The following is a 26,988-nucleotide window of genomic DNA, read 5'->3' as shown; positions in this document are numbered from 1 at the left end:
CAGGATCATTTCATTAGTTTGTTTTATAAATTATTCTGTTGAACCACAATTAAAAAGTCATGTCTGATTTTTATCAACTGATTTTCAGTAAATTTTTATTTATTATTACTTTTGTCAGTTTGGAGTTATTTCAGTGCCCATTGAGGGTTTTTCTTTATTTAACAGAAGGGTACCAACAATTTTGCCCACGTGTGTAAAGATCACCTCTCAGCAGGATCAACTCTATTAAGCCAGATATACTGTTGGGTATGGTTAATCCTGCTGATTAAAATGATAGTCTTGTGAAAATCACTTCAGCTTTCCAAAGAATAATGACTTTTAGGCCTCTTTCACACGGGCGTCCCGGATTTGCTCCAGATGTGTCACGTGTGCATTGCGGGAAACCTGCACAAGTAGGCACGCAATTGCACTCAGTTTTGACTGCGATTCTGTTCTGATGTTCAGTTTTTTCTGCGCGAGTGCAATCCGTTTTGCACACGCGTGATTAAAAACTAAGTGTGGTACCCAAACCCGAACTTCTTCACTGAAGTTTGGGTTTGGGTTAGGTGTTCTATTCATTTTATAATTTTTCCTTATAACATGGTTATAACGGAAAATAATAGCATTCTTAATACAGAATGCTTACTAAAATGTGGCTTGAGGGGTTAAAAATTTTTAAAAAATTAACTCACCTCATCTACTTGTTCGCGCAGCCGGCATCGTCTTCTTTCTTCTTCTTTCAGGACCTGCAAAAGGACCTTTGATGAAGAAATCTTCTATCTTCATTCAGAAGAATCTGCGGTGATGTCACCACGTGGTGAGCGCGATTACGTCATCAAAGGTCCTTTTGTAGGTCCTGAAAGAAGAAGAAAGAAGACGACGCCGGCTGCGCGAACAAGTGGATAAGGAGAGTTATGTTTTTTTTTTATTTTTTAACTCATCAAGCCACATTTTAGTAAGCATTCTGTATTAAGAATGCTATTATTTTCCCTTATAACCATGTTAAAAGGGAAAATAATAAAATCTACAGAACACTTACAGAACTTCAGTGAAGAAGTCCGGGTTCGAGTCTGGGTACCACATTCAGTTTTTTATCACGCGTGTGCAAAATGCATTGCACCCGTGCAATAAAAACTGAACAACGCAACGCAATCGCAAACTGACTGAAATTACGTGCGCACTCGCACGGCTTTCTCGCAATGCACCTGGGGCGCATCTGGAGCAAATCCGGGAAGCCCGTGTGAAAGAGGCCTTAGTCTTTATGCAAGTGGGAGCTTCGCATCACGGGGTGGGGCTTGCATCTCAACTTTCCAGTGCTGGCCAAGCCCCTCGGTGCACTGAAGCCCTCATTTGCACAAGACAGGTATACTTTTAATCAGCAGGATCAACCCTCCCAGGCAGTATGCCTGGTTTAATAGGGTTGATCTTGCTGACAGCAACCTCTTCAAAGGGACTCTGTCATCATGATCTTGGACTATTATCTCCAGTAAACAAATATGAAGGAAAGATCGGGCGGCACTCACCGAAATGTGAAGTGATTATTCTTTATTCTAATGGTAAAAGCATAACAGGCGTAGGGCGGACCACACACTGCAGGAAAACACTTGTGGCGACGGCCGTGGGCAGAGCACCGCTAGTAGTGAGGTATTGTTAAATTCCGGTCACGGCTGATCCTGGGTGTCTGTTAGTGGAGGAGGATGAGCAGTGCCACCCCGCTCTTTTTTACACATGTACAGTGCTGCCCATAATTATTCATACCCCTGGCAAATTTTGACTTAAAGTTACTTTTATTCAACCAGCAAGTAATTTTTTGATGGGAAATGACATAGGTGTCTCCCAAAAGATAATAAGACGATGTACAAGAGGCATTATTGTGGAAAAAAACATTTCTCAGCTTTCATTTATATTTGAGAAAAAAGTGTCACGTTGGCGTAAAAAAGGAGAAGCCTTCAACCCAAAGAACACCATCCCCACTGTCAAACATGGTGGTGGGAGCCTAATGCTTTGGGGGTGTTTTTCAGCCAATGGACCAGGGAACCTAATCACAGTAAATGGCACCATGAAAAAAGAGCAATACATGAGGATTCTCAACGACAACATCAGGCAGTCTGCAGAGAAACTTGGCCTTGGGCACCAGTGGACATTCCAGCATGACAATGACCCAAAACACACAGCAAAAGTGGTGAAGAAATGGTTAGCAGACAACAACATTAACGTTTTGGAGCGGCCCAGCCAAAGTCCAGACTTGAATCCAATAGAGAATCTGTGGAGGGAGCTAAAGATCAGGGTGATGGCAAGAAGACCCTCCAACCTGAAAGATTTGGAGCTCATTGCTAAAGATGAAAGGGCAAAAATACCTGTGGAGACAAAAAGCTGGTCTGCAATTACAGGAAGCGTTTGATTGCTGGAATAGCCAATAGAGGCTTTTCTATTGATTATTGAGAAGGGTATGAATAATTTTGGACTGGACACTTTTTGCTCAAAAGTAAATAAAAGCTGAGAAATGTTTTTTTTTCCACAATAATGCCTCTTCTACATCGTCTTATTATCTTTTGGGAGACACCTATGTGATTTCCCGTCAAAAAATTACTTGCTGGTTGAAAAAAAGTAATTTTAAGTCAGAATTTGCCAGGGGTATGAATAATTATGGGCAGCACTGTATACATAACCATTCAGTTATATAGAACAGGTTCCTTCTATTCTAGTTGTGGCGGGGGTCCATTATCATGCCAGGGTCTTGCAGGAGCATAGCTAGGATTTTCTTCAAGTAAGGCCTCATGCACACGACCGTTGTGTGCATCCGTGGCCGTTGTGCCGTTTTCCGTTTTTTTTCGCGGACCTATTGAATTTCAATGGGTCCATGGAAAAATCTGAAAATGCACCGTTTTGCATCCGCATCCGTGAATCCTGTCCGTCAAAAAAATATGACCTGTCCTATTTTTTTGACGGACAACAGCTCACAGACCCATTCAAGTCAATGGGTCCGTGAAAAAACACTGATGCACACAAGATTGGCATCCGTGATCCGTGGCCGTAGGTTACTTTCATACAGACGGATCCGAACATCCGTCTGCATAAAAGCTTTTTCAGAGCTGAGTTTTCACTTCGTGAAAACTCAGATCTGACAGTATATTCTAACACAGAGGCATTCCCATAGTGATGGGGACGCTTCTAGTTAGAATATACTACGAACTGTGTACATGACTGCCCCCTGCTGCCTGGCAGCACCCAATCTCTTACAGGGGGCTGTGATCCGTACAATTAACCCCTCAGGTGCCACACCTGAAGGGGTTAATTGGGCGTATCATAGCCCCCTGTAAGAGATCCGGGGCTGCCAGGCAGCAGGGGGCAGACCCCCCTCCCTCCCCAGTTTCAATTTCATTGGTGGCCAGTGCGGCCCCCCTCCCTCCCTCTATTGTATTTATATCACTGGTGGCCATGGTATATTCTAACATAGAGGCGTTCCCATGGTGATGGGGACGCTTCAAGTTAAAATATACCATCGGATTGGAGAAAACTCCAATCCGATGGTATAAAAGGGACTCCTGACTTTACATTGAAAGTCAATGGAGACGGATCCGTTTGCAATTGCACCATATTGTGTCAACGTCAAACGGATCCGTCCCCATTGACTTGCATTGTAATTCAGGACGGATCTGTTTGGCTCCGCACGGCCAGGCGGACACCAAAACGACTTTTTTTTTCATGTCCGTGGATCCTTCAAAAATCAAGGAAGACCCACGGACGAAAAAACGGTCACGGATCACGGACCTACGGACCCCGTTTTACGGACTGTGAAAAAATACTGTCGTGTGCATGAGCCCTAAGGTAAAGATTTAGGCGGTCATTTATTAAGACCAATATTTTAGACACCAGTCTTAATACCCCTTGCGCTGGCACCGACCTCTACATAACTTATATATATATATATATGGCATATCCACCACCTGTCTAAATCTATGTCAGCTTCCTTGCGGGCATAGATTTAGACAATTTTCTACGCCTATGGGTGTAGAAAATGATAAATGAGATGGGCCTACCGACCTGCCCCTGCTGCACCCTTTTTTTTTTTAGACCTGGCATGAGTGGGAAAAATTTGCAGATTGCAGCGCAAATAGCCTTTGCGCCACAATCGACGCCAGAAATATGTCTAAGATAGGCGTATTTGTGATCGTAAATGACCCCTTAGTTTGCTGTCCTAGTTCTGTAAATACCTCGACCATGGCAGAGGCTTGTTGGTGTCCTCTCTGGCAAGCAGTACCATGCCAGCCCCCCTCAGCTACAACCTGGGCCTAGCTGACCATACCCCATGCTCTGGTGGGCTTGTCTGATTCTGCAGCTATACTGTATGACTCCCTAAGCAAAGAGCAGGAGAAGTATGGGTGGGTGCAAGACAGAATTCACTACGTAGGTGTCCATGTCAGAGGGACCATAATGAAGCACATTGAGGAGACCAACAATGGTTATAACAATGGGAAGAAAAATAATCCAAAAATATAATCCAAAAATTATTGGGCCAAGAAGACAATGGGGATAGATGAGAAAAGGGGGTGCCAAGTGAGACGGAGTCCAAATGTTAAGTATATGAGGTGAGGGGCAAACGTGGGGATACCTGGAGAGGAAAAATGGAAGTTGAAGCATAATCAGCCATTGTGTTCTGGTAAATGGTGGCATGTGATATACCGTACAGCGTATACTATGGTCATTTATAGTGGCTACACTGGGCACAACAGGCATTACTGTATGTACTGTAGTATACATTCTTCAAGACACTGTAGGTCACAAAATGTACTTACTGCACATGTTGAATTTTTGATCTCGTACTAGTAAAGTCATTTCTTTGCACGTCTGAAAACATTTGTCATGACTTGCTGTTGCCCTTGTAGATTTGCTTCTCTTTATCGCTGAGGTGACATTTTTGAGAGCTGCCTCCGCAACACGGACCGATTCTGAGCCAACATTACCCTGCAAGGTAGCAATGAGATGATGTAGACAGGCGGCTCCACACACACAAAGCATTGGATTGCTGGTCTATAGGGGGTGGGAGACATCTTAAAGGGGTTGTCCGGGTTCAGAGCTGAACCCGGACATACCTCCATTTTCACCCGCAGACCCCCTGACTTGAGCATCGGAGCAGTTCTTGCTCCAATGCTCACCTTTGCCCTGTGCTAAATGGAGCAGGGCAAAGGCATTTTTTGGAGATCTGGTGACGTACCGGGCTCTCCATGGGGCTGCCAGGAAGCCCGGTGACATCACCGGCACTGATGGGCGGGCTTTAGCGCTGCCATAGCCATTAAAACGGCTAGTGCAGCACTAAAGCACGCCCATCATAGCCAGTGACGTCACCGAACACACTGCCGGGCGGAAGCCTTAGCCCGGCAGTGTGTGATTGTAAACAAAAGAGCCTTTGCCCTGGACGATTTAGCGCAGGGCAAAGTAGAGCATTGGAGCATGAACTGCTCCAATGCTCAAGTCAGGGGGCTGCCGGGGTGAAATTATGGGTATGTCCAGGTTCAGCTCTGAACCCGGACAACCCCTTTAAGGAACATTCACACACACAGCAAATTAATGCACAGTTAAACAGTGTTAAGAAAATTCCAGAGGTGCATGACATAAAGTCTGCATATGAAAGTCTGAAAATTCTCAGCCACTCTAGACTTGGCATTAAAATGTCTTTATTTTATTTGGCTCTCACTCACTTAGGCGCTGTGCACATTGTGTCTAAGCCCCATATGCAATGTAAACGCCTGGACAATTGCTCGGCGTATATGTGAAATGTATCCATGGGGTTCCATTCACCTACCAAAAAGGTGTCCTTTGGGACTTTGCCGGGGTGGTATGCATCAGCAAAAATTTGTATTCTCTGACCTGTTAGATAGGTACATGATGTAAACTGTAATGAAATTAATTTTCTTTCCAGAGACTGTATTTGTGAGTTATAACCTCCCTTCTGATCCTCAGCAGTGTCATGTGACCAGCACTCTTCTTTCCAAATAGCACAGCACCTAAGTATGGACAGGAAGCCAGTTTCTCTATCTATTCCTATGGGAGCCTCAATGCCAGTCTCATAGGGAAGTATAGAGAAGAAACTGACTTCCTGTCCTGTGTCAGTCGGAGATCAGAGAGTTGGTCACATGACACAGCTGAGGATCAGGAGGGAGGTTATAACTCACAAATAAAGTCACTGGTAAGAAGTTTACATTCACTACAGTTTACATCATGCAACTTTCTAACAGAAAATAAATATTTTTGTGGGAGCTCTTCTTTAATTTCGCATTTAGGAAGCAAATGAACAACTGGAAAAAAAAAAAAAATCCCATAGCCTATAATTTTTATAGGAATACAGTGCAATATGTTGCCCATTGTGGGAGTGCTACTTTAAGCAAGTTTCTAAATGCTCTTCTTTATACATTTTGGAGAGGAGAAAGTATCCAAGGAGGGCAGCTGTAGATAGGAAGGTAAGCACACACAATGCAGTCTGTCAGACAGCAGCAACCTGGAGACACAGATCCAGCATGTATTACTGGTAGGGACACACGCACTAGAAAAAAGTCCATTACTAGGAGCAAGCTGAAAATTCAATACCAGGGGCCCTGAAAATTAATGAAGGAATTTAGACTGTAGACTAAACCGTAGTGCAACTTTTTTCTTACTCAAACTAGCACATGTAAAAATCATTTTTCCATGTCAAAGGTGCACATAGCCTTTTAAATACAGTAGTTTTCAGTAGGAACCTAATTTTCTTTCATGTCTGCAGCTCCTATAAGAACAGACACTGTGTAGTCTGATCCTGTATTCACAATTACTGCCCTCTGTCCCTTACCTCTAGATAACATACAGTACATTCCACAGATTAGGTAGAAGTTGGGGATAGACGGAAGGGAGCGAGACTGCAGCATCAGGCTACACAGGGCTGGGCATGTCAGTGAATAAGTTGGGTATAATAGTTGATACTTATGTGACATACCGTAAGCTAGCACATTATAGGTCAATAATACAGATCAATACTAAAGAGGACCTGACCTGTCCTCTCTCCTGACTTCTCTGTTTTAGTAACTACTCTCCCATGTAATAACAATTCTGGAGCATCTATTCGTATGGCTCTATGATGGGCTGTCCCTGTCTTATTCCTGATAGAATTTACAAATAAATTGCCAGTAGTCTGCAGTAAGGGTATTGCTGGGTGTTACCATTAGCGGAGGTGTCTGACTCCGTCCAATCAGTGCTGCTGGTGTCAGACTGTGCAGGTACACACCCCAACTGGTAACACCCATCTGTATCTTTACTGCAAGCTGCTGAAAACTCATTCATAACTAGTATAAATATCAGAGGAATGGTACAGCATAGAGTTGTAAGAATAGATGCTCCAAAATTGTTATTACATGGGGAGTGCAAGTAGTTAGTAAACACACATGTCTGGAGACATGAAAGGTCCTCTTTAATAAAAAAATAAAAAAACATACATTTTTTAAATAATAAACTAATCTAATACCACAAAACACTAAATAATACATACATATTTGGTATCATCATAACTGTTAAAGGGAATCCATGCTTTAACCCCACAGACTGCTGTAGTAAAGAAGAAAAGATGTTGAGTCCCATTATGTAATTTTTATCTCACTGCCTAGTCTCTCTAATATATCACCCTGTTTAGAAGTCCTCTCCGTTATATCGCTCTGCTTAGCAGTCCTATCCATTATACTGCCCAGTTTAGGTATCCACTCCATTATATTGTCCAACTTAGGAATCTCTCCATTACAGTATACTGCCCAGCTTAGAAGTCCTTTACATTGTACTGCCCAGTTTAGGTAACCACTCCATTATAGTGCCGAGCGTAGGCATCTTCTCCATTACATTATACTGCCCAGCTTAGGAGTCCTTTACATTGCACTGCCCTGCTTAGCAGTCCTTTACATTATACTGCCCAGATTAGGAGTCCTTTACATTGTACTGCCCTGCTTAGCAGTCCTTTACATTATACTGCCCAGCTTAAGGAGTCCTTACATTATACTGCCCAGTTTAGGTAACCACTCCATTATACTGCCGAGCGTAGGAATCTTCTCCATTAGGGCTGATGGACACAAACGTATTTTTTGTCCATGTCCGTTCCGGGGGTTTTTTGTGGACCATATGCAGAACCATTCACTTTAATGGGGCCACAAATAAATGGAAATGACCCAGTGTGCATTCTGTGTTCATATGTCCGTTCGGCAAAATAATAGAACATGTGCTATTATTGTCCGCAATACAGACAAGGATAGGACTGTTCTATTATGGACCAGCTGTTCAGTTCCGCAAAATGCGGAATGCCCACAGTCGGTATCCATGTTTTGCATATCTGAAATTTGCAGACCAGAAAACACCCAACTGTTGTGTGCACAAGCCCTTATAGTGCCCAGCTTAGGAGTCCTTTTCATTATATTGTCACGGACGTTCCCGAGACAGGTGGCAGAAGATCGGTGAGACTGGCAACACGTGGTTTGATCTGACATGTTTTCTGTTTGGATCAAATGACGTCTGTGTTGTTTCTGGTGCTTGCCACACCTTCTTTCCCCAGGTGTGGCTATTAGGGTAATTTAACATTCTCTATTTATAGTTACTTCTCCCACAATGCTGTGTGGTTTATAGCTTCTGTTTGGACCTTTGGATAGATTGTGGTTGGATCTCGGCTGAGTTCCTGGTGCTTTTATTGCTCCCTTGAAGTTACGTCTTTACTTTCCCATTTGTATTTTGTTTGGGTTCTGTGTGTTGCATTTCCCTATTGTCTGTATTAGGCCTGAAGGAGACTCCTGTTCGTCCTTCCTTTTGGAGGAACAGGTAGTCTCGTCCCTGCCATTAGTACCAGGGTCCTATAGGGCTAGATAGGACTCTAGGTATTTCTGCGTATGAACTCACCTACCTTTGGGGTTTGTTCATACTGGTAGTCAGTCAGGATTTTGGTTAGGGTTTTTACTAGGAGGTGTCTATTTCCCTAGTTCTCAGGCCTGATTCCGTTTCTCCCTTACCCCCTATGCTCAGTGTGGTGTTTCCCTCCCACACCGAAGTGTGACATTATAAACCGCCAAAACCGTCATTTTATGTTTGTTTGTGTGCAACCATGGATCCTGGCAGGTCAGCTGCAAGTGCTATCTTTGGAGGTAGCTGACCTCCGCAAGACCATCTCGCAGATGCAGAGATCACAGGCTGTTGGTCCTGGTGGTAGTAGTGGAGACCAGGCCTATCTGGAGCCTAAAATTGCCCTCCCGGACAGATTTTCTGGGGGACGTGATTATTTCATTTTGTTTAGGGAGGCATGCAAAATGTATTTTAGGCTACGTCCACACTCATCTGGGGATGAGAATCAGCGAGTCGGTGTGGTTATTTCCTTGCTTAAGAGGGATTTTTCTCTGCCAACCGAAAAGATTAATTTTTCGAAGCTTTGGGTCTTATCTATGATGATCCGGACCTCTCTACCTGAAACCAAGTTGTGCGGCCTTCGTCAGGGTGATCGTTCCACTGAGTTATTGCTCTGAGTTTAGGAGTTGGGCTACGGATACGGAGTGGAACGATCCTGCCCTCCGTAGCTAGTTTTGTCAAGGGTTATCAGAGAGGCTGAAGGACGCTTTGGCCTTTCATGAAACCCCAGTGTCCCTGAAGGCTGCTATGTCTCTGGCTATAAGCATGGATCGACACCTGAGAGAGAGAGAGATCTAGGGGCCCCCACTCTCAGGATGTACTATTACATGTTGTATCATCCTCCTCTGACACTTTGGGTGAAGCTACTCCTGGATTTATGTCTGGGGACGAACCCATGCAATTAGGGGGAGCTACTCCTGGATCTGCTTTTAAGCATACTGGTAATAGGAAGGGAGTGTGTTTTTTCTGCGGACAGAAGGGACATTTTGTCAAAAATGCTAAGCAACTATGATACGTCGTTATATATTTCAGCGCTGCAGTCCAAACTGTGACGTGGGTAAGTCTTATACTATAAAAACAATAAAGTCAAACAGACCGCGCTGCTGTACACCAATATGAATCTCCTCGTCGCTCACAACAGGCTATTTCTCTCTGGACATTGAAAACACCATCCAGCTCCCCAGGAAAGTGTCTCTTTTCTTCAGGACACTCCTATAGGGATCAAGGATTCGCACAAATAGGGAAGTATTGTCAGACTCTGTGAATATTAAAGGGTTTATTCTACTTACAAACGCATTCTTGTTAAAAGCATATCAAATCATAAAACCGCATGCACGGTTGATGCACGGGTTGTCACCGAGTGAATTAGAAAAAAACATTTCCGTTTTTGCTATTGATTCTGCACCTCTAACTGAGAAGTGTTTATCTCAAGTGGTGCATGACATCCGATTAAGAGTGGGTGACTTTCATCAAGAATGTATCTCGTGTTTTGTGTTGGAGGGCCTCCCTGCTCTGGTAGTTCTGGATTTACCATGGTTAAACAAGCACAATCCAACCATCGATTGGCAAGCTAGACAGATTTTGGATTGAAGTGATTATTGCATTGACAATTGTCTGAATACATCTTTTTCTGCTTTAACTACTGTGAGGATTCGCTCTGGTAGGCAGGGTAAGCGGACGCAGAACAGAGGCAAAAGAAACGGTTTGTAAAACAAAACTTCAGTGTTTATTCACACATGAAAAAAACAAAGCAACATTGACAGTCTTAGTGTTCGTTCACACAAAGGAAAGTCCAAAGCACAAAACAGTCACCTTGTTAGCAGGTTCTATCAGCGTCCACAACAGGCTTTAGGGGGCTCCACATATATAGATATGAGAAAACTATCGCAAGAGCCGGGCATTTCTTCTCAAAGTTCGCAGAGGTGTGGAGCTCCTGGAGTAAATCTAAATATGTAACACAATCCTTAAAATTAAGCTCTTCTGTGTCAGGAGAGAATCTTTGTACGAGAAATTGCTGGACTTACCTTCAGAGATGTACATCCCCTCCCTCCCTCCCCACTTGTTTTGTATGTATGTTTGATGTTCATGATTTTCTGCCCTAAGTTGCGGACTTAGGTCAACACTGCCAATATGGCTTTGTAAATGTGCTGACTGGTCTGTACAACCTATGTTGTATTTGATGTATTCCTGACCAAAATATCAATAAAAACCATTGATATAAAATAGCAAAGTGTCAATCAGCATTAGCTGCCGCTGACACCTGAAAATACCGGCTCTTACTTCACCGAGGCCAGGAACCTCGGTGACACATACCTTCCGTCAACGACGGACCCTTGCGCCTTCCTACGCTCCGCATCGGGAATATAATTGTCCGATCAACCTTATTTCCGGAGCTAAGTTGCCAAAATCTAGGTTGTATAACCTTTGTGGACCTGAAAGACTGGCCATGAGAGAGTATATTGCCGAGAGTTTGGCTAAAGGACACATAAGACCTTTCATGTCTCCAGTGGCAGCAGGGTTCCTTTCTGTTAAAAAGACAGAGGTCTTCGTCCATGTCTGGATTTCCATGAACTCAATCGGAATACTGTCCGTGATCCTAACCCTCTTCCTTCGAATCCCGATTTGTTTAACCAGATTGTTGGTGCCAAGGTGTTCTCCAAGTTGGACTTAAGGGGGGCATATAATCTGGTTAGAAACAAGAAAGGGGATGAACAGAAGATGGCTTTTAATACTCCTGAGGGGCACTTTGAGAGCCTGGTCATGCCTTTTGGGTTGACCAATGCTCCTGCGGTTTTCCAGCATTTTGTGAATTACATTTTTTATCACCTTGTGGGGAGGTTTGTAGTCGTGTATTTGGATGACATTCTAATTTATTCTCCAGATGTGGGGATACATCAGGATAGACAGGTGTTACAGATCCTAAGAGATAATAAATTGTATGCAAAATTAGAGAAGTGTGTTTTTGCTGTACACGAGGTTCAGTTTTTGGGCTACCTGCTGTCATCATCAGGTTTTCGAATGGATCCAGAGAAAGTCCGTGCTGTATTGGACTGCGATCAACCCGAAAATCTGAAGGCTCTTATGCGGTTTTTGGGGTTCACCAACTATTACCGAAAATGTATTCAGAACTATTCGACAATAGTAATACCCTTAACTGACATGAATAAGAAAGGGACGGATGTCTCGTGTGGTCTGATTTGGCGTTGAGAGCCTTTTCTGCGATTAAGGAATGCTTCGCTTCCACCCCTATATTGGTGCAGCCGGATGTATCACAACCTTTCATTGTGGAAGTGGACTCGTCCGAGGTTGGAGTAGGAGCAGTTTTATCGCAGGGCCCGTCACCTGGTAAATAGCGTCCATGTGCCTTTTTCTCTAAAAAAAACTCTCTTCCGCAGAGAGAAATTATGATGTGGGGAAAAGAGAGTTACTGGCCATTAAGTTGGCTTTTGAGAAATGGCATCAATGGTTGGAAGGGGCAATTCATCCGATCACGGTGTTCACAGATCACAAAAACCTGGCTTACCTGCTGTCAGCTAAACAATTGAACCCGAGGAAGGCCAGATGGTCTTTGTTTTTCACCAGATTCAATTTCACTGTCACCTATCGTCCTGGGGTTAAGAATGTCAAGGCTGATGCCTTGTCACGTAGTTTTCCTGAAGGTGGTGATTTTGAAAATCCGAGTCCTGTCGGAAGGGGTGGTGATATCCGCTCTTTACCATGACCTAGAAGGTGTTAGAGGCCCAGGGAGATGCACCGGATTCTTGTCCCTCTGGGAAACTGTTTGTGCCATCGGAATTGCGTCACAAGGTGTTTGAGGAACATCACTGTACTGTTCTTACGGGACACCCTGGGAGCAGAACCACTGCTGACCTCATCTCTCATAGATTCTGGTAGCCGGGGTTGCGTAAGTGTGTTGAGGACTATGTGTCATCCTGTAGTACCTGTGCACGCGCTAAGGTGACACATACTCGGCCTTCCGGATCTCTACTTTAGTTGCCCATCCCGTCCAGACCATGGACTCACTTATCCATGGATTTTATCACTGATCTACCTAATCCTTGAGGAAAGACAGTTATTCTGGTGGTAGCTAGATCGCTTTAGTAAAATGGTGCACTTTCTAGCGTTGCCGGGCCTAATGCTAAAACACTTGCACAAGGGTTTTCTTGACAACATTGTGAAACTCCATGTCATTCCCTCTGACATAGTCTTGGATCGTGGGACTCAGTTTGTTTCTAGATTCTGGAAAGCGTTCTGTACTCGACTGGGGGTACAACTGTGCTTTTCTTCGGCTTTTCATCCTCAGTCGAATGGACAGACACAACGCACTAATCAGAGTCTGGAGACTTAACCGAGATGTTTTGTCTCTGAGAACCAGGAGTAGTCTTCGTTTTTGTCCTTGGCAGAGTTTGCCATAAATAATCATAGACAGGAATCCACTGGTAAGTCACCGTTTTTTTTTTTTAGGTATATGGGTCTAACCCGCAGTTTGGCACATTTTCTGATTCAGATACCTCTGGTATCCCTGAGGAGGAATGTTTTTCGTTATCATTGTCATCTATATGGTGGAAAATTCAAGATAACTTGATGAATATGGGCAACAAGTATAAACGTGTGGCTGACAGGAAACGTATGAAAGATCCGGACCTAAGAGTGGGTGATTCTGTGTGGTTGTCCACAAGAAACATTAAGTTGAAGGTACCTTCTTGAAAGTTGGGTACAAGATTTATTGGTCCATATAAGATCACTGCCATTATTAATCCTGTAGCTTTTCGTCTTGAACTCCCTCGGGCCCTGAAAATTTATAATGTGTTTCATAAATCTTTGTTGAAGAGATATGTTGAACCCACTCCTGTCATGGTGGATGGTATTTTGGAATTTCAGATCGCTAAGATAATTGACTCTCGAGTTCTCTGTAGATCTCTTCAGTATCTTGTTCACTGGAAGGGTTATGGACCAGAGGAGAGGATGTGGGTACCGGCATCTGAAGTGAATGCCAGTCGTTTGGTAAAAGCTTTTCACAGGTCTCATCGGGATAAGGTCAGTCCTGGGTGTCTGGAGGTCACCCGTAGAAGGGGGGGGTACTGTCAGGGACGTTCCCGCGACAGATGGCAGGAGATTGGTGAGACTGGCAACACGTTATTTGATCTGACATGTTTTGGATCAAATGACGTCTGTGTTGTTTCTGGTGCTTGTCACACCTTCTTTCCCCAGGAGTGGCTATTAGGGTAATTTAACCTTCTCTATTTATAGTTGCTTCTGCCACAATGCTGTGCGGTTTATAGCTTCTGTTTGGACCTTTGGATAGATTGTCGTTGGATCTCGGCTGAATTCCTGGTGCTTCCATTGCTCCTTTGAAGTTAAGTCTTTACTTTCCCTTTTGTATTTTGTTTGGATTCTGTGTGTTGCATTTCCCTATTGTCTGTATTAAGCCTGAAGGAGACTCCTGTTCGTCCTTCCTTTTGAAGGAACAGGTAGTCTCGTCCCTGCCATTAGTACCAGGGTCCTATAGGAGTCTAGGTATTCCTATTCACCTACCTTTTGGGTCTGTTCATACTGGTAGTCAGTCAGGATTTTGGTCAGGAGTTTTCACTAGGAGGTGTCCATTTTCCTTCCATAGTTCTCAGGCCTGATTCCCTGTTTCCCCCTTCCCTCCTTCCCTCCTATTTCCTTTCACACATTTTTTTTTAGATGACAAGTTAGACCTTGTACAGCTATTCCATAGATTTTAAAAAACATATGCAACAAGTCAAAAAAAAAATACAATTATAAACTGTCTTGGTCATTAAAGGGTTATAACCCTACAGAACCCCAGATTACTCATATAGACACGTTTGTGCAAACTAAACAGAATCTAAGGCCAGAAAACACCTTCTTAAACATTGCAGGACATTTAAAATGTAAACAAAAAACCTCTGAATATAATTGCCAGCAAAATGCTAAATCTTCCTAACACAAAATACAACTTGGAGCAGGGAGCGGCTGTCGGGGCAGGTCACACAAGGCTACTTCCAGCATGTTATCCCACAGCACAAAGCAAGCTCATCTAGCAAGTCCTTAAGTCGTATCCTCTGTATCAGGGAAGGTTTGAGGATGAAACCCTGACAAATAGTCATTACTCACATAGTACTGCATGCAAGCATTTAAAGGAGCTCCAAAGAGTCTATCATCATGGCCCTGCTTGTTCAGAACCTGCGGCGTCTATAGGAGTTTCAGAGGTAACGCTTATACCCAAGGCCTGATGTCTGAGGAGGCGGAAAGGCACCGGTATTATAAATGGCACATTGTAAGTTGGGGGTCCTGTTACAGATTTTAATTTGGGGCACATCAGCTTTAAGTTACAAATAAAAGGCCTATGATTATTTACATCTCCCCTCTGTCTTCTACTTTCCTTGGTCACCCAGTGATCTGCTTTACGTTTTCCATTCCGGCCATCCATCAAAGCTTAGTTTAGTTGACAGGCTCCATGGCAGCTGCCACCCAAGTAGTTATGCCCATGGATGGGCCAAGCCATATGCAATCTGAAGAGCAGAATAAAATTTTTAATTCTGACTACTGGTAGATGCCACCAGGGGGAGCTCACTATTCATGTATTCATGCAGCTTTGATTGAGTTTAACAGAATAAAACCAAATGAAGTAAACTCCCCCAGTGGTGACTTCAGGAAGTCATAATTGAATAATTAGGATATTTGCAACCTTCTGAGCTTGAACCTGGGAAAATGGAGGAGGGAGTAATATGTAAATTACACAGAAAAGTGATGCTGTTACCCCCTGAGCCTTTTAACGAGTCACAGTCATTTCAGTAAAGTTCTCACATATCATAGAGATTAGGGATGAGCGAATCGACTTTGGATGAAACATCTGAAGTCGATTCGCATAAAACTTAGTTTCAATACTGTAAGGAGCAAGCGCGGGTTCAGTTCCAAACTCGGGTTCGGTTCCAAGGTACCACTTAGAACCAGACCCGAGTTCGGGAAATGTTTTTTTTTACAGTGGAAATCAATTTATGAAGTTATTACGCAAAGTTTCGTGAGACTTCGCAAAGTAATAACTTCGGCTCATAGGAGCCAATATATTCTAATATTGTACGTAGCGCTTGCTCCGTACAGTATTGAAATAAAGTTTTATGCGAATCGACTTCAGATGTTTCATCCGAAGTTGATTTGCTCATCCCTAATAGAGATGCATCACACTTTTTTGTTGTTGGGATTTCAGATGCCCCTTTGGCTACATAATGAGGGGGTCTTAAAGAGGTCCTGTCCCCTCTCCTGACATGTCTGTTTTAACAACTACTTGCTTTCCCCATACAATAACTGTTCTGGAGCATCTATCCTTATAATACCATATTGAGCCATTCCTTTATTATTCCTGCTAGAAGTTATACACTCACCTAAAGAATTATTAGGAACACCTGTTCTATTTCTCATTAATGCGATTATCTAGTCAACCAATCACATGGCAGTTGCTTCAATGCATGTAGGGTTGTGGTCCTGGTCAAGACAATCTCCTGAACTCCAAACTGAATGTCAGAATGGGAAAGAAAGGTGATTTAAGCAATTTTGAGCGTGGCATGGTTGTTGGTGCCAGACGGGCCGGTCTGAGTATTTCACAATCTGCTCAGTTACTGGGATTTTCACACAACCATTTCTAGGGTTTACAAAGAATGGTGTGAAAAGGGAAAAACATCCAGTATGCGGCCGTCCTGTGGGCGAAAATGCCTTGTGGATGCTAAAGGTCAGAGGAGAATGGGCCGACTGATTCAAGCTGATAGAAGAGCAATGTTGACTGAAATAACCACTCGTTACTAGGGATGAGCGAACCCGAACTGTATAGTTCGGGTTCGTACCGAATTTTGGGGTGTCCGTGACACGGACCCGAACCCGGACATTTTCGTAAAAGTCCGGGTTCGGTGTTCGGCGCTTTTTGAAAGGCTGCAAAGCAGCCAATCAACAAGCGTCATACTACTTGCCCCAAGAGGCTATCACAGCCATGCCTACTATTGGCATGGCTGTGATTGGCCAGAGCACCATGTGACCCAGCCTCTATTTAAGCTGGAGTCACATAGCGCCGCCCGTCACTCTGCTCTGATCAGTGTAGGGAGAGGTTGCAGCTGCGACGTTAGGGCGAGATTAGGCAGATTAACTCCTCCAAAAGACTTCATTCAGTGATCGATCTGCAGCTGTGGATGATTGAACTGCTGCTATTCAATTGCTCACTGTTTTTAGGCTGCCCAGAGCGTTTTTCATTCACTTTTTTCTGGGGTGATCGGCGGCCATTTTGTGTCTTGTGGTGCGCCAGCACAAGCTGCCACCAAGTACATTTAACCCTCAATAGTGTGGTTATTTTTTGGCTATATCCTACATCAGGGTCAAGCTGTCACCAAGTGCATTTAACCCTCAATAGTGTGGTTGTTTTTTGGCCATATACTACATCAGGGGCAAGCTGTCACCAAGTGCATTTAACCCTCAATAGTGTGGTTGTTTTTTGGCTATATCCTACATCAGGGTGAAGCTGTCACACCAAGTGCATTTAACCATCAATAGTGTGGTTATTTTTTGGCCATATACTACATCAGGGGCAAGCTGTCACCAAGTGCATTTAACCCTCAATAGTGTGGTTGTTTTTTGGCTATATCCTACATCAGGGTGAAGCTGTCACACCAAGTGCATTTAACCATCAATAGTGTGGTTATTTTTTGGCCATATACTACATCAGGGGCAAGCTGTCACCAAGTGCATTTAACCCTCAATAGTGTGGTTGTTTTTTGGCTATATCCTACATCAGGGTCAAGCTGTCACACCAAGTGCATTTAACCATCAATAGTGTGTTTGTTTTTTTTTGGCCATATCCCAGTCTAATTCTGACTGTAAACGTATACTTGTCACCCAGCGCCTAAATAATAGGCCTCAAATTTATAGTCAGCTAAATCTGTGGTTATTGCTGTGGCTGGGCAAGTTATTTAGTGTCCATCAAAGCACAGTTTTTGTTCTGGGTTGAAATACAATTCCCAATTTTGCAATTTCCTAATTTAGTGGTTTCTGCTGTATCAGACCTACTTTAAATCTATCCCTAAAAGGGTATATAAGATTCAAGGTGCACATGTGGGTCATTCTCAATAACTTCACACACACGCTACTGTGCATATCCCAGTCTAATTCTGTCTGTAAACGTATACCTGTCACCCAGCGCCTAAATAATAGGCCTCAAATTTATAGTCAGCTAAATCTGTGGTTACTGCTGTGCTTGTATTAGTGTAATACGGTACCTAAATAGATAGCCAGATAGTGTTAGGTGTCTGTAAAAAAAGGCCTGAATTTGAATTCAATACATTAGGCCAAATAATATTTTTGTTGTTGTGGTGAACGATAACAATGAGGAAAACATCTAGTAAAGGACGTGGACATGGTCGTGGTGGTGTTAGTGGACCCTCTGGTGCTGGGAGAGGACATGGCCGTTCTGCCACAGCCACACGTCCTAGTGTACCAACTACCTCAGGTCCCAGTAGCCGCCATAATTTACAGCGATATTTGGTGGGGCCCAATGCCGTTCTAAGGATGGTAAGGCCTGAGCAGGTACAGGCATTAGTCAATTGGGTGGCCGACAGTGGATCCAGCACGTTCACATTATCTCCCACCCAGTCTTCTGCAGAAAGCGCACAGATGGCGCCTGAAAACCAAGCCCATCAGTCTGTCACATCACCCCCATGCATACCAGGGAAACTGTCTGAGCCTCAAGTTATGCAGCAGTCTCTTATGCTATTTGAAGACTCCGCTGGCAGGGTTTCCCAAGGGCATCCACCTAGCCCTTCCCCAGCGGTGGAAGACATAGAATGCACTGACGCACAACCACTTATGTTTCCTGATGATGAGGACATGGGAATACCATCTCAGCATGTCTCTGATGATGACGAAACACAGGTGCCAACTGCTGCGTCTTTCTGCAGTGTGCAGACTGAACAGGAGGTCAGGGATCAAGACTGGGTGGAAGACGATGCAGGGGACGATGAGGTCCTAGACCCCACATGGAATGAAGGTCGTGCCACTGACTTTCACAGTTCGGAGGAAGAGGTAGTGGTGAGACCGAGCCAACAGCGTAGCAAAAGAGGGAGCAGTGGGCAAAAGCAGAACACCCGCCGCCAAGAGACTCCGCCTGCTACTGACCGCCGCCATCTGGGACCGAGCACCCCAAAGGCAGCTTCAAGGAGTTCCCTGGCATGGCACTTCTTCAAACAATGTGCTGACGACAAGACCCGAGTGGTTTGCACGCTGTGCCATCAGAGCCTGAAGCGAGGCATTAACGTTCTGAACCCTAGCACAACCTGCATGACCAGGCACCTGCATGCAAAGCATGAACTGCAGTGGAGTAAACACCTTAAAAACAAGGAAGTCACTCAGGCTCCCCCTGCTACCTCTTCTGCTGCTGCCGCCTCGGCCTCTTCCTCCGCCTCTGGAGGAACGTTGGCACCTGCCGCCCAGCAAACAGGGGATGTACCACCAACACCACCACCTCCGTCACCAAGCATCTCAACCATGTCACACGGCAGCGTTCAGCTCTCCATCTCACAAACATTTGAGAGAAAGCGTAAATTCCCACCTAGCCACCCTCGATCCCTGGCCCTGAATGCCAGCATTTCTAAACTACTGGCCTATGAAATGCTGTCATTTAGGCTGGTGGACAGAGACAGCTTCAAACAGCTCATGTCGCTTGCTGTCCCTCAGTATGTTGTTCCCAGGCGGCACTACTTCTCCAAGAGAGCCGTGCCTTCCCTGCACAACCAAGTATCCGATAAAATCAAGTGTGCACTGCGCAATGCCATCTGTGGCAAGGTCCACCTAACCACAGATACGTGGACCAGTAAGCACGGCCAGGGACGCTATATCTCCCTAACTGCACACTGGGTAAATGTAGTGGCAGCTGGGCCCCATGCGGAGAGCTGTTTTGCGCACGTCCTTCCGCCGCCAAGGATCACAGGGCAACATTCTTTGCCTCCTGTTGCCACCTCCTCCTACTCGGCTTCCTCCTCCTCTTCTTCCACCTGCTCATCCAGTCAGCCACACACCTTCACCACCAACTTCAGCACAGCCCGGGGTAAACGTCAGCAGGCCATTCTGAAACTCATATGTTTGGGGGACAGGCCCCACACCGCACAGGAGTTGTGGCGGGGTATAGAACAACAGACCGACGAGTGGTTGCTGCCGATGAGCCTCAAGCCCGGCCTGGTGGTGTGCGATAATGGGCGAAATCTCGTTGCAGCTCTGGGACTAGCCGGTTTGACGCACATCCCTTGCTTGGCGCATGTGCTGAATTTGGTGGTGCAGAAATTCATTCACAACTACCCCGACATGTCAGAGCTGCTGCATAAAATGCGGGCCGTCTGTTCGCGCTTCCGGCGTTCACATCCTGCCGCTGCTCGCCTGTCTGCGCTACAGCGTAACTTCGGCCTTCCCGTTCACCGCCTCATATGCGACGTGCCCACCAGGTGGAACTCCACCTTGCACATGCTGGACAGACTGTGCGAGCAGCAGCAGGCCATAGTGGAGTTTCAGCTGCAGCACGCACGGGTCAGTCGCACTGCGGAACAGCACCACTTCACCACCAATGACTGGGCCTCCATGCGAGACCTGTGTGCCCTGTTGCGCTGTTTCGAGTACTCCACCAACATGGCCAGTGGCGATGAAGCCGTTATCAGCGTTACAATACCACTTCTATGTCTCCTTGAGAAAACACTTAGGGCGATGATGGAAGAGGAGGTGGCCCAGGAGGAGGAGGAGGAGGAGGAGGAAGAGGGGTCATTTTTAGCACTTTCAGGCCAGTCTCTTCGAAGTGACTCAGAGGGACAGCAGAGGCCAGGTACAAATGTGGCCAGCCAGGGCCCACTACTGGAGGACGAGGATGAGGAGGAGGTGGAGGAGGATGAGGATGAAGCATGGTCACAGCGGGGTGGCTTGTCCTTACCCCTGGGCAGCCTGGCACACATGAGCGACTACATGCTGCAACGACAGCAGAGTTGCCCACATTTTAACGTGTGCGGACTACTGGGTTGCCACCCTGCTGGATCCACGGTACAAAGACAATGTGCCCACCTTACTTCCTGCACTGGAGCGTGATAGGAAGATGCGCGAGTACAAGCGCACGTTGGTAGACGCGCTACTGAGAGCATTCCCAAATGTCACAGGGGAACAAGTGGAAGGCCAAGGCAGAGGAGGAGCAAGAGGTCGCCAAGGCAGCTGTGTCACGGCCAGCTCCTCTGAGGGCAGGGTTAGCATGGCAGAGATGTGGAAAAGTTTTGTCAACACGCCACAGCTAACTGCACCACCACCTGATACGCAACGTGTTAGCAGGAGGCAACATTTCACTAACATGGTGGAACAGTACGTGTGCACACCCCTCCACGTACTGACTGATGGTTCGGCCCCATTCAACTTCTGGGTCTCTAAATTGTCCACGTGGCCAGAGCTAGCCTTTTATGCCTTGGAGGTGCTAGCCTGCCCGGCGGCCAGCGTTTTGTCTGAACGTGTATTCAGCACGGCAGGGGGTGTCATTACAGACAAACGCAGCCGCCTGTCTACAGCCAATGTGGACAAGCTGACGTTCATAAAAATGAACCAGGCATGGATCCCACAGGACCTGTCCATCCCTTGTGCAGATTAGACATTAACTACCTCCCCTTAACCATATATTATTGTACTCCAGGGCACTTCCTCATTCAATCCTATTTTTATTTTCATTTTACCATTATATTGCGAGGCAACCCAAAGTTGAATGAACCTCTCCTCTGTCTGGGTGCCGGGGCCTAAATATATGCCAATGGACTGTTCCAATGTTGGGTGACGTGAAGCCTGATTCTCTGCTATGACATGCAGACTGATTCTCTGCTGACATGAAGCCAGATTCTCTGTTACGGGACCTCTCTCCTCTGCCTGGGCCTAAATATATGACAATGGACTGTTACAGTGGTGGCTGACGTGAAGCCTGATTCTCTGCTATGACATGCAGACTGATTCTCTGCTGACATGAAGCCAAATTCTCTGTTACGGGACCTCTCTCCTCTGCCTGGGCCTAAATATATGACAATGGACTGTTACAGTGGTGGCTGACGTGAAGCCTGATTCTCTGCTATGACATGCAGACTGATTCTCTGCTGACATGAAGCCAGATTCTCTGTTACGGGACCTCTCTCCTCTGCCTGGGTGCCTGGGCCTAAATATATGACAATGGACTGTTACAGTGGTGGCTGACGTGAAGCCTGATTCTCTGCTATGACATGCAGACTGATTCTCTGCTGACATGAAGCCAGATTCTCTGTTACGGGACCTCTCTCCTCTGCCTGGGTGCCTGGGCCTAAATATATGACAATGGACTGTTACAGTGGTGGCTGACGTGAAGCCTGATTCTCTGCTATGACATGCAGACTGATTCTCTGCTGACATGAAGCCAGATTCTCTGTTACGGGACCTCTCTCCTCTGCCTGGGTGCCTGGGACTTAATATCTGACAATGGACTGTTACAGTGGTGGGTGACGTGAAGCCAGATTCTCTGCTATGGGACCTCTCTCCAATTGATATTGGTTAATTTTTCTTTATTTTATTTTAATTCATTTCCCTATCCACATTTGTTTGCAGGGGATTTACCTACATGTTGCTGCCTTTTGCAGCCCTCTAGCTCTTTCCTGGGCTGTTTTACAGCCTTTTTAGTGCCGAAAAGTTCGGGTCCCCATTGACTTCAATGGGGTTCGGGTTCGGGACGAAGTTCGGGTCGGGTTCGGATCCCGAACCCGAACATTTCCGGGAAGTTCGGCCGAACTTCTCGAACCCGAACATCCAGGTGTTCGCTCAACTCTACTCGTTACAACCGAGGTATGCAGAAAAGCATTTGTGAAGCCACAACACGCACAACCTTGAGGCGGATGGGCTACAACAGCAGAAGACCCCACCGGGTACCACTCATCTCCACTACAAATAGGAAAAAGAGGCTACAATTTGCACGAGCTCACCAAAATTGGACTGTTGAAGACTGGAAAAATGTTGCCTGGTCTGATGAGTCTCGATTTCTGTTGAGACATTCAAATGGTAGAGTCCGAATTTGGCGTAAACATAATGAGAACATGTATCCATCATGCCTTGTTACCACTGTGCAGGCTGGTGGTGGTGGTGTAATGGTGTGGGGGATGTTTTCTGGGCACACTTTAGGCCCCTTAGTGCCAATTGGCCATCGTTTAAATGCCACGGGATAGCTGAGCATTATTTCTGACCATGTCCATCCCTTCATGACCACCATGTACCCATCCTCTGATGGCTACTTCCAGCAGGATAATGCACCATGTCACAAAGCGCGAATCATTTCAAATTGGTTTCTTGAACATGACAATGAGTTCACTGTACTAAAATGGCCCCCACAGTGACCAGATCTCAACCCAATAGAGCATCTTTGGGATGTGGTGGAACGGGAGCTTCGTGCCCTGGATGTGCATCCCTCAAATCTCCATCAACTGCAAGATGCTATCCTATCAATATGGGCCAACATTTCTAAAGAATGCTATCAGCACCTTGTTGAATCAATGCCACGTAGAATTAAGTCAGTTCTGAAGGCAAAAGGGGGTCCAACACCGTATTAGTATGGTGTTCCTAATAATTCTTTAGGTGAGTGTATATAAATTGCTGGCAGTTTGCAATGAAGTACCAGATGGGTATTACCAGTAGGGGATTGTGTCCATGCACAGTCTATCACTATCCAATCAGTGCTGCCAGTGTCAAACTGTGCAGGGACAATCCCTAAAGCGTGACACTGAGATGGACTTTCATTACAGATTGTAGTGATTCATTCATAACGTCAAGTAGGAATAATAGAGGAACGGCACAACATGAAGTCATAAGAATAGATGCTCCAGAATTGTTATTACAAGGGCAATGCAGGTAGTTACTAAACCAGATAAATCAAGAGAGGTGACAGCTCCTCTTTAAACATCTTAATCAGGACAGAAGGCCACTAAACTTACACTTATCCCATGAAAAATATTCAAACCAGCACATGGATCTGAAAACTTTAGTAATTGCATGTAATTTAAACCTTATCATAACCACTGAGATATTCAATAAAATGTATCTGTATAGCGCCACCTGCTGTTTTTTATTTTTCTTATTTCTTTGTCCTGCTTACTGCAAAGGTCGCCCGTGCTCAGTTTCATACTTCAACTACCTCCTGAATTGTGATAGGGAGAGCATGGACACGCCTCCAAGAGCTGTGATAGGGAGAGAGCTGCAGCAGAATGGACACTCCCCCCCTGAGCTGCAGCAGAAAAGACACGCCCCTTGAGCTGTCAGTTTGATATAAATCTAGCAAAACAATGAATGTGGAGATCTCCGGATCCATGTGAGGTACAGGGCTGGTTCTAGCTTTGTTAGAAAGAGATTGTCATGTAATATTATGTCTGATTTTCATTTTTTACATTAGTCATAGGATAACCCCTTTAAGTACAGTAAAAATTGTGGCCACAATGTGATGCAATATTTTCCATGGACTTTACAGAAAACTACACTGTCATTTTTTCTGATTTTCTCTATCCATCGATGTAGCAGACAGAGGCAGGATTCATAGTAGACAAGTCCTACTTCCAACTTGTAGCTTCTAGCATCAAAATGTTCCAGCTTCTGAGTTAATTGATTTACCATCCAGTTCCCGGACCAGGGAGGATGCCGTCCTGCCGCTGTTTGTGTACTTCATACGCCCTGAGTTTCCATGGTATTAGGGCACCGGTATAAAACTGTAATTGTGTAAAGAATTCTTGAAGCCGTCATTTTATGACTTCTTCCCTTTTTTTTATTTTTTTTAAAGAAAATCCTTTCAATTGGAAGTGTACCCTGACAATAACCTGATCCCAATGTGTTCTGCTGTGGGAACCACCAGAGATTGGTGGTGATCTGTGTTCAATTTTACTGTAGCACCGCCACAGGTGAAATGAAGTATTACACCATTCCTACTGAAATCAGTGATACCTTTTTGTAGCTGCTCTATGCTCTGGCTAAGGCTAGGTAACACTAGCAGCAGGGGAGTCCGGCAGGCTGTTCCGGTGGCGGGTGAACAGCCTGTCGGATCCGTCCTGCCGCTAGTTCACGTGTGCCCCCGGACTGCCGCTCCATCCCCATTGACTATATTTAGGGCGGGGGTGGAGTTCCGGCGGAGGCACGGCAGTGCACGGCGAGAGGCAGCCAGACTAAAAGTACCGCATGTTGTACTTTTAGTCCGGCTGCCTCTCGCCGTGCACTGCCATGCTGCCGCCGGAACTCCGCCCCTATTATAGTCAATGGGGACGGAGTGGCAGTCCAGGGGCACACGTGAACTAGTGGCAGGATGGATCCGACAGGCTGTTCACCCACCGGAACAGCCTGCCAGACTCCCCTGCCGCTAAAGTGAAAGTACCCTAATGGGGGGGGGGGGGGGTCCAAAGAAGGGACCCAACTTCTACAACCCAAATTTTTGGAGAGGTGTTTCTGCCATCAAGTTGTAAAAGAGTTAAATTTTTTCATCCAATGGTAAAATATCTCAACATCTGATATGTGTCCTATGATCTATTGTGAATAAAATATAGATCTATAAGATTTGCAAATCATTGCCTTCAGGTTATTTTTACACAGCACTGTAAAAAAGCAACTTTTATTTTTTAGAATTGGGGTTATATTTGAAAATGAGTATTCATAACCAGACAGCCCATTTAATACATGCATACATTGTGTAAAAAGCATGAAAAATCTACGCAACTTACACAAACTTACTACAATATGCTTTCTCGTAGGAGCAAATTCACAAAAGACACTAAAATATTACAACAACAAAAAATCTCTAATTTGCTGTGCACCACAATTTGCACACCACTTTTATAGCTTTATATACGCCTATAATATCATTTCTCAGAATACTATATTATACTTGGGGTTACAGGCAGGCCGGGGAAGGGCATGCTGGAAGTTGTAGTTTCACAGGAGCTGGAGAGGTTGTGGCATCCTCTGCATTCTCCCCTATGGAATCCTAGGGGCAGAATCGTAATTGACACATAATAGTATCACCAGGGCAGGATTGTCTCCTGGGTGGTCCACTAGACAAAACAATTTTTTGGTGGGGAAGGGGGTGATCAATGTTTTTGGAAGAAAATAAAGCAAAAAGCAAAAAAAGAAAAAAAAGTTATTACACAACAATAGTTTACTAAACGGTCCATATTTGATCCTCTGGGGCACAAAGGGGGGCGCTGGATGCAAGACATCCAGCTTCTGTAATTTGATGTTCCCATTCAGGGCAGCTCTAGACATATACGAACAAACCTTACTAATGCAATACAGTGCACTAGTAATACCGCCAAACACTACATAAATAAGAGTGCAATAGACTGCACAGATAAAAGAGCTCTGGGGTTCCAAACCAAGTATCAGAAGCTAGTAGTAAACTCTTACTGTGAGTGTGATGGAGGACCTACAGATTGTGGAGGACCTGAACCATTTGCCCCCTTTGCCCTCCCCGATTAAGCCTCATCAGCCCTTGTGCATTATAGCAAGTCTATAGGAGCTTGCATTTACTGACTTCTATGTATCAATGTGTAAATTGATAATTTGCATAGCTTTATCTTATCATATATAAGTTTTTCTGCACATGTCTAGGCAGAGGTCCATACTTGTTAGTCATATTTGCCATAGGCGCACTGGACATTAGGTGGTCTTACCTTTGCGGAGGGGATGGAATATTCCTTGGTCATGGTGCTATCTCCTCTATGGAACACAATGTGGCAGAAGATCAGCGCGGCAGCACAGAGGCGCATCATCTTTTATTAGAAGAAATGCAAACACTCTAGGAGCCTGAAGATTTCCTTCTGAAAACACAGCAGACTGCAGATGCTGAACATGAAGGCTGCTGCAGGGAGAGCTGTATGAGCAACGCCAGCTCTACCACCTGGATCTAATCATGACAAGAAGAAGAAGAAGAAGAAAAAAGTCCCCCGAGCGGAGCTCAAAGCTAATTGGAAATCTGAAATTCACTTGTTATCAATTAGCACAAATAATTACATTACAGCAGTAAGTATAGTTTTGAATTTCACCCTAAAATTATAAAAATAATTAAAAAAAAGTAAT

The 26,988-nt window shown here is 45.0% G+C and overlaps 1 protein-coding gene across 1 annotated transcript in view; it reads right to left on the bottom strand.

The window, feature by feature from the left end:
- ANGPTL5 (angiopoietin like 5) overlaps positions 1-26,674 on the bottom strand; it is a 68,671-nt gene extending 41,997 nt beyond the window's left edge. Inside the window, exons 1-2 of the mRNA XM_044287676.1 lie at positions 26,583-26,674; positions 4,776-4,944 (exon numbers count right to left, since the gene is read on the bottom strand). Of these exons, the coding sequence (XP_044143611.1) occupies positions 4,776-4,944; positions 26,583-26,615 (202 nt within the window). The 5' untranslated portion in view covers positions 26,616-26,674. The remainder of the gene's footprint in view (positions 1-4,775; positions 4,945-26,582) is intronic.
- Between the last annotated feature and the right edge of the window lie 314 nt (positions 26,675-26,988).

The sequence above is a fragment of the Bufo gargarizans genome, chromosome 3 (assembly GCF_014858855.1).
Source record: "Bufo gargarizans isolate SCDJY-AF-19 chromosome 3, ASM1485885v1, whole genome shotgun sequence".
In the NCBI taxonomy this organism is placed as follows: Eukaryota; Metazoa; Chordata; class Amphibia; order Anura; family Bufonidae; genus Bufo; species Bufo gargarizans.
This window is presented reverse-complemented; position numbering and strand designations above follow the sequence as displayed.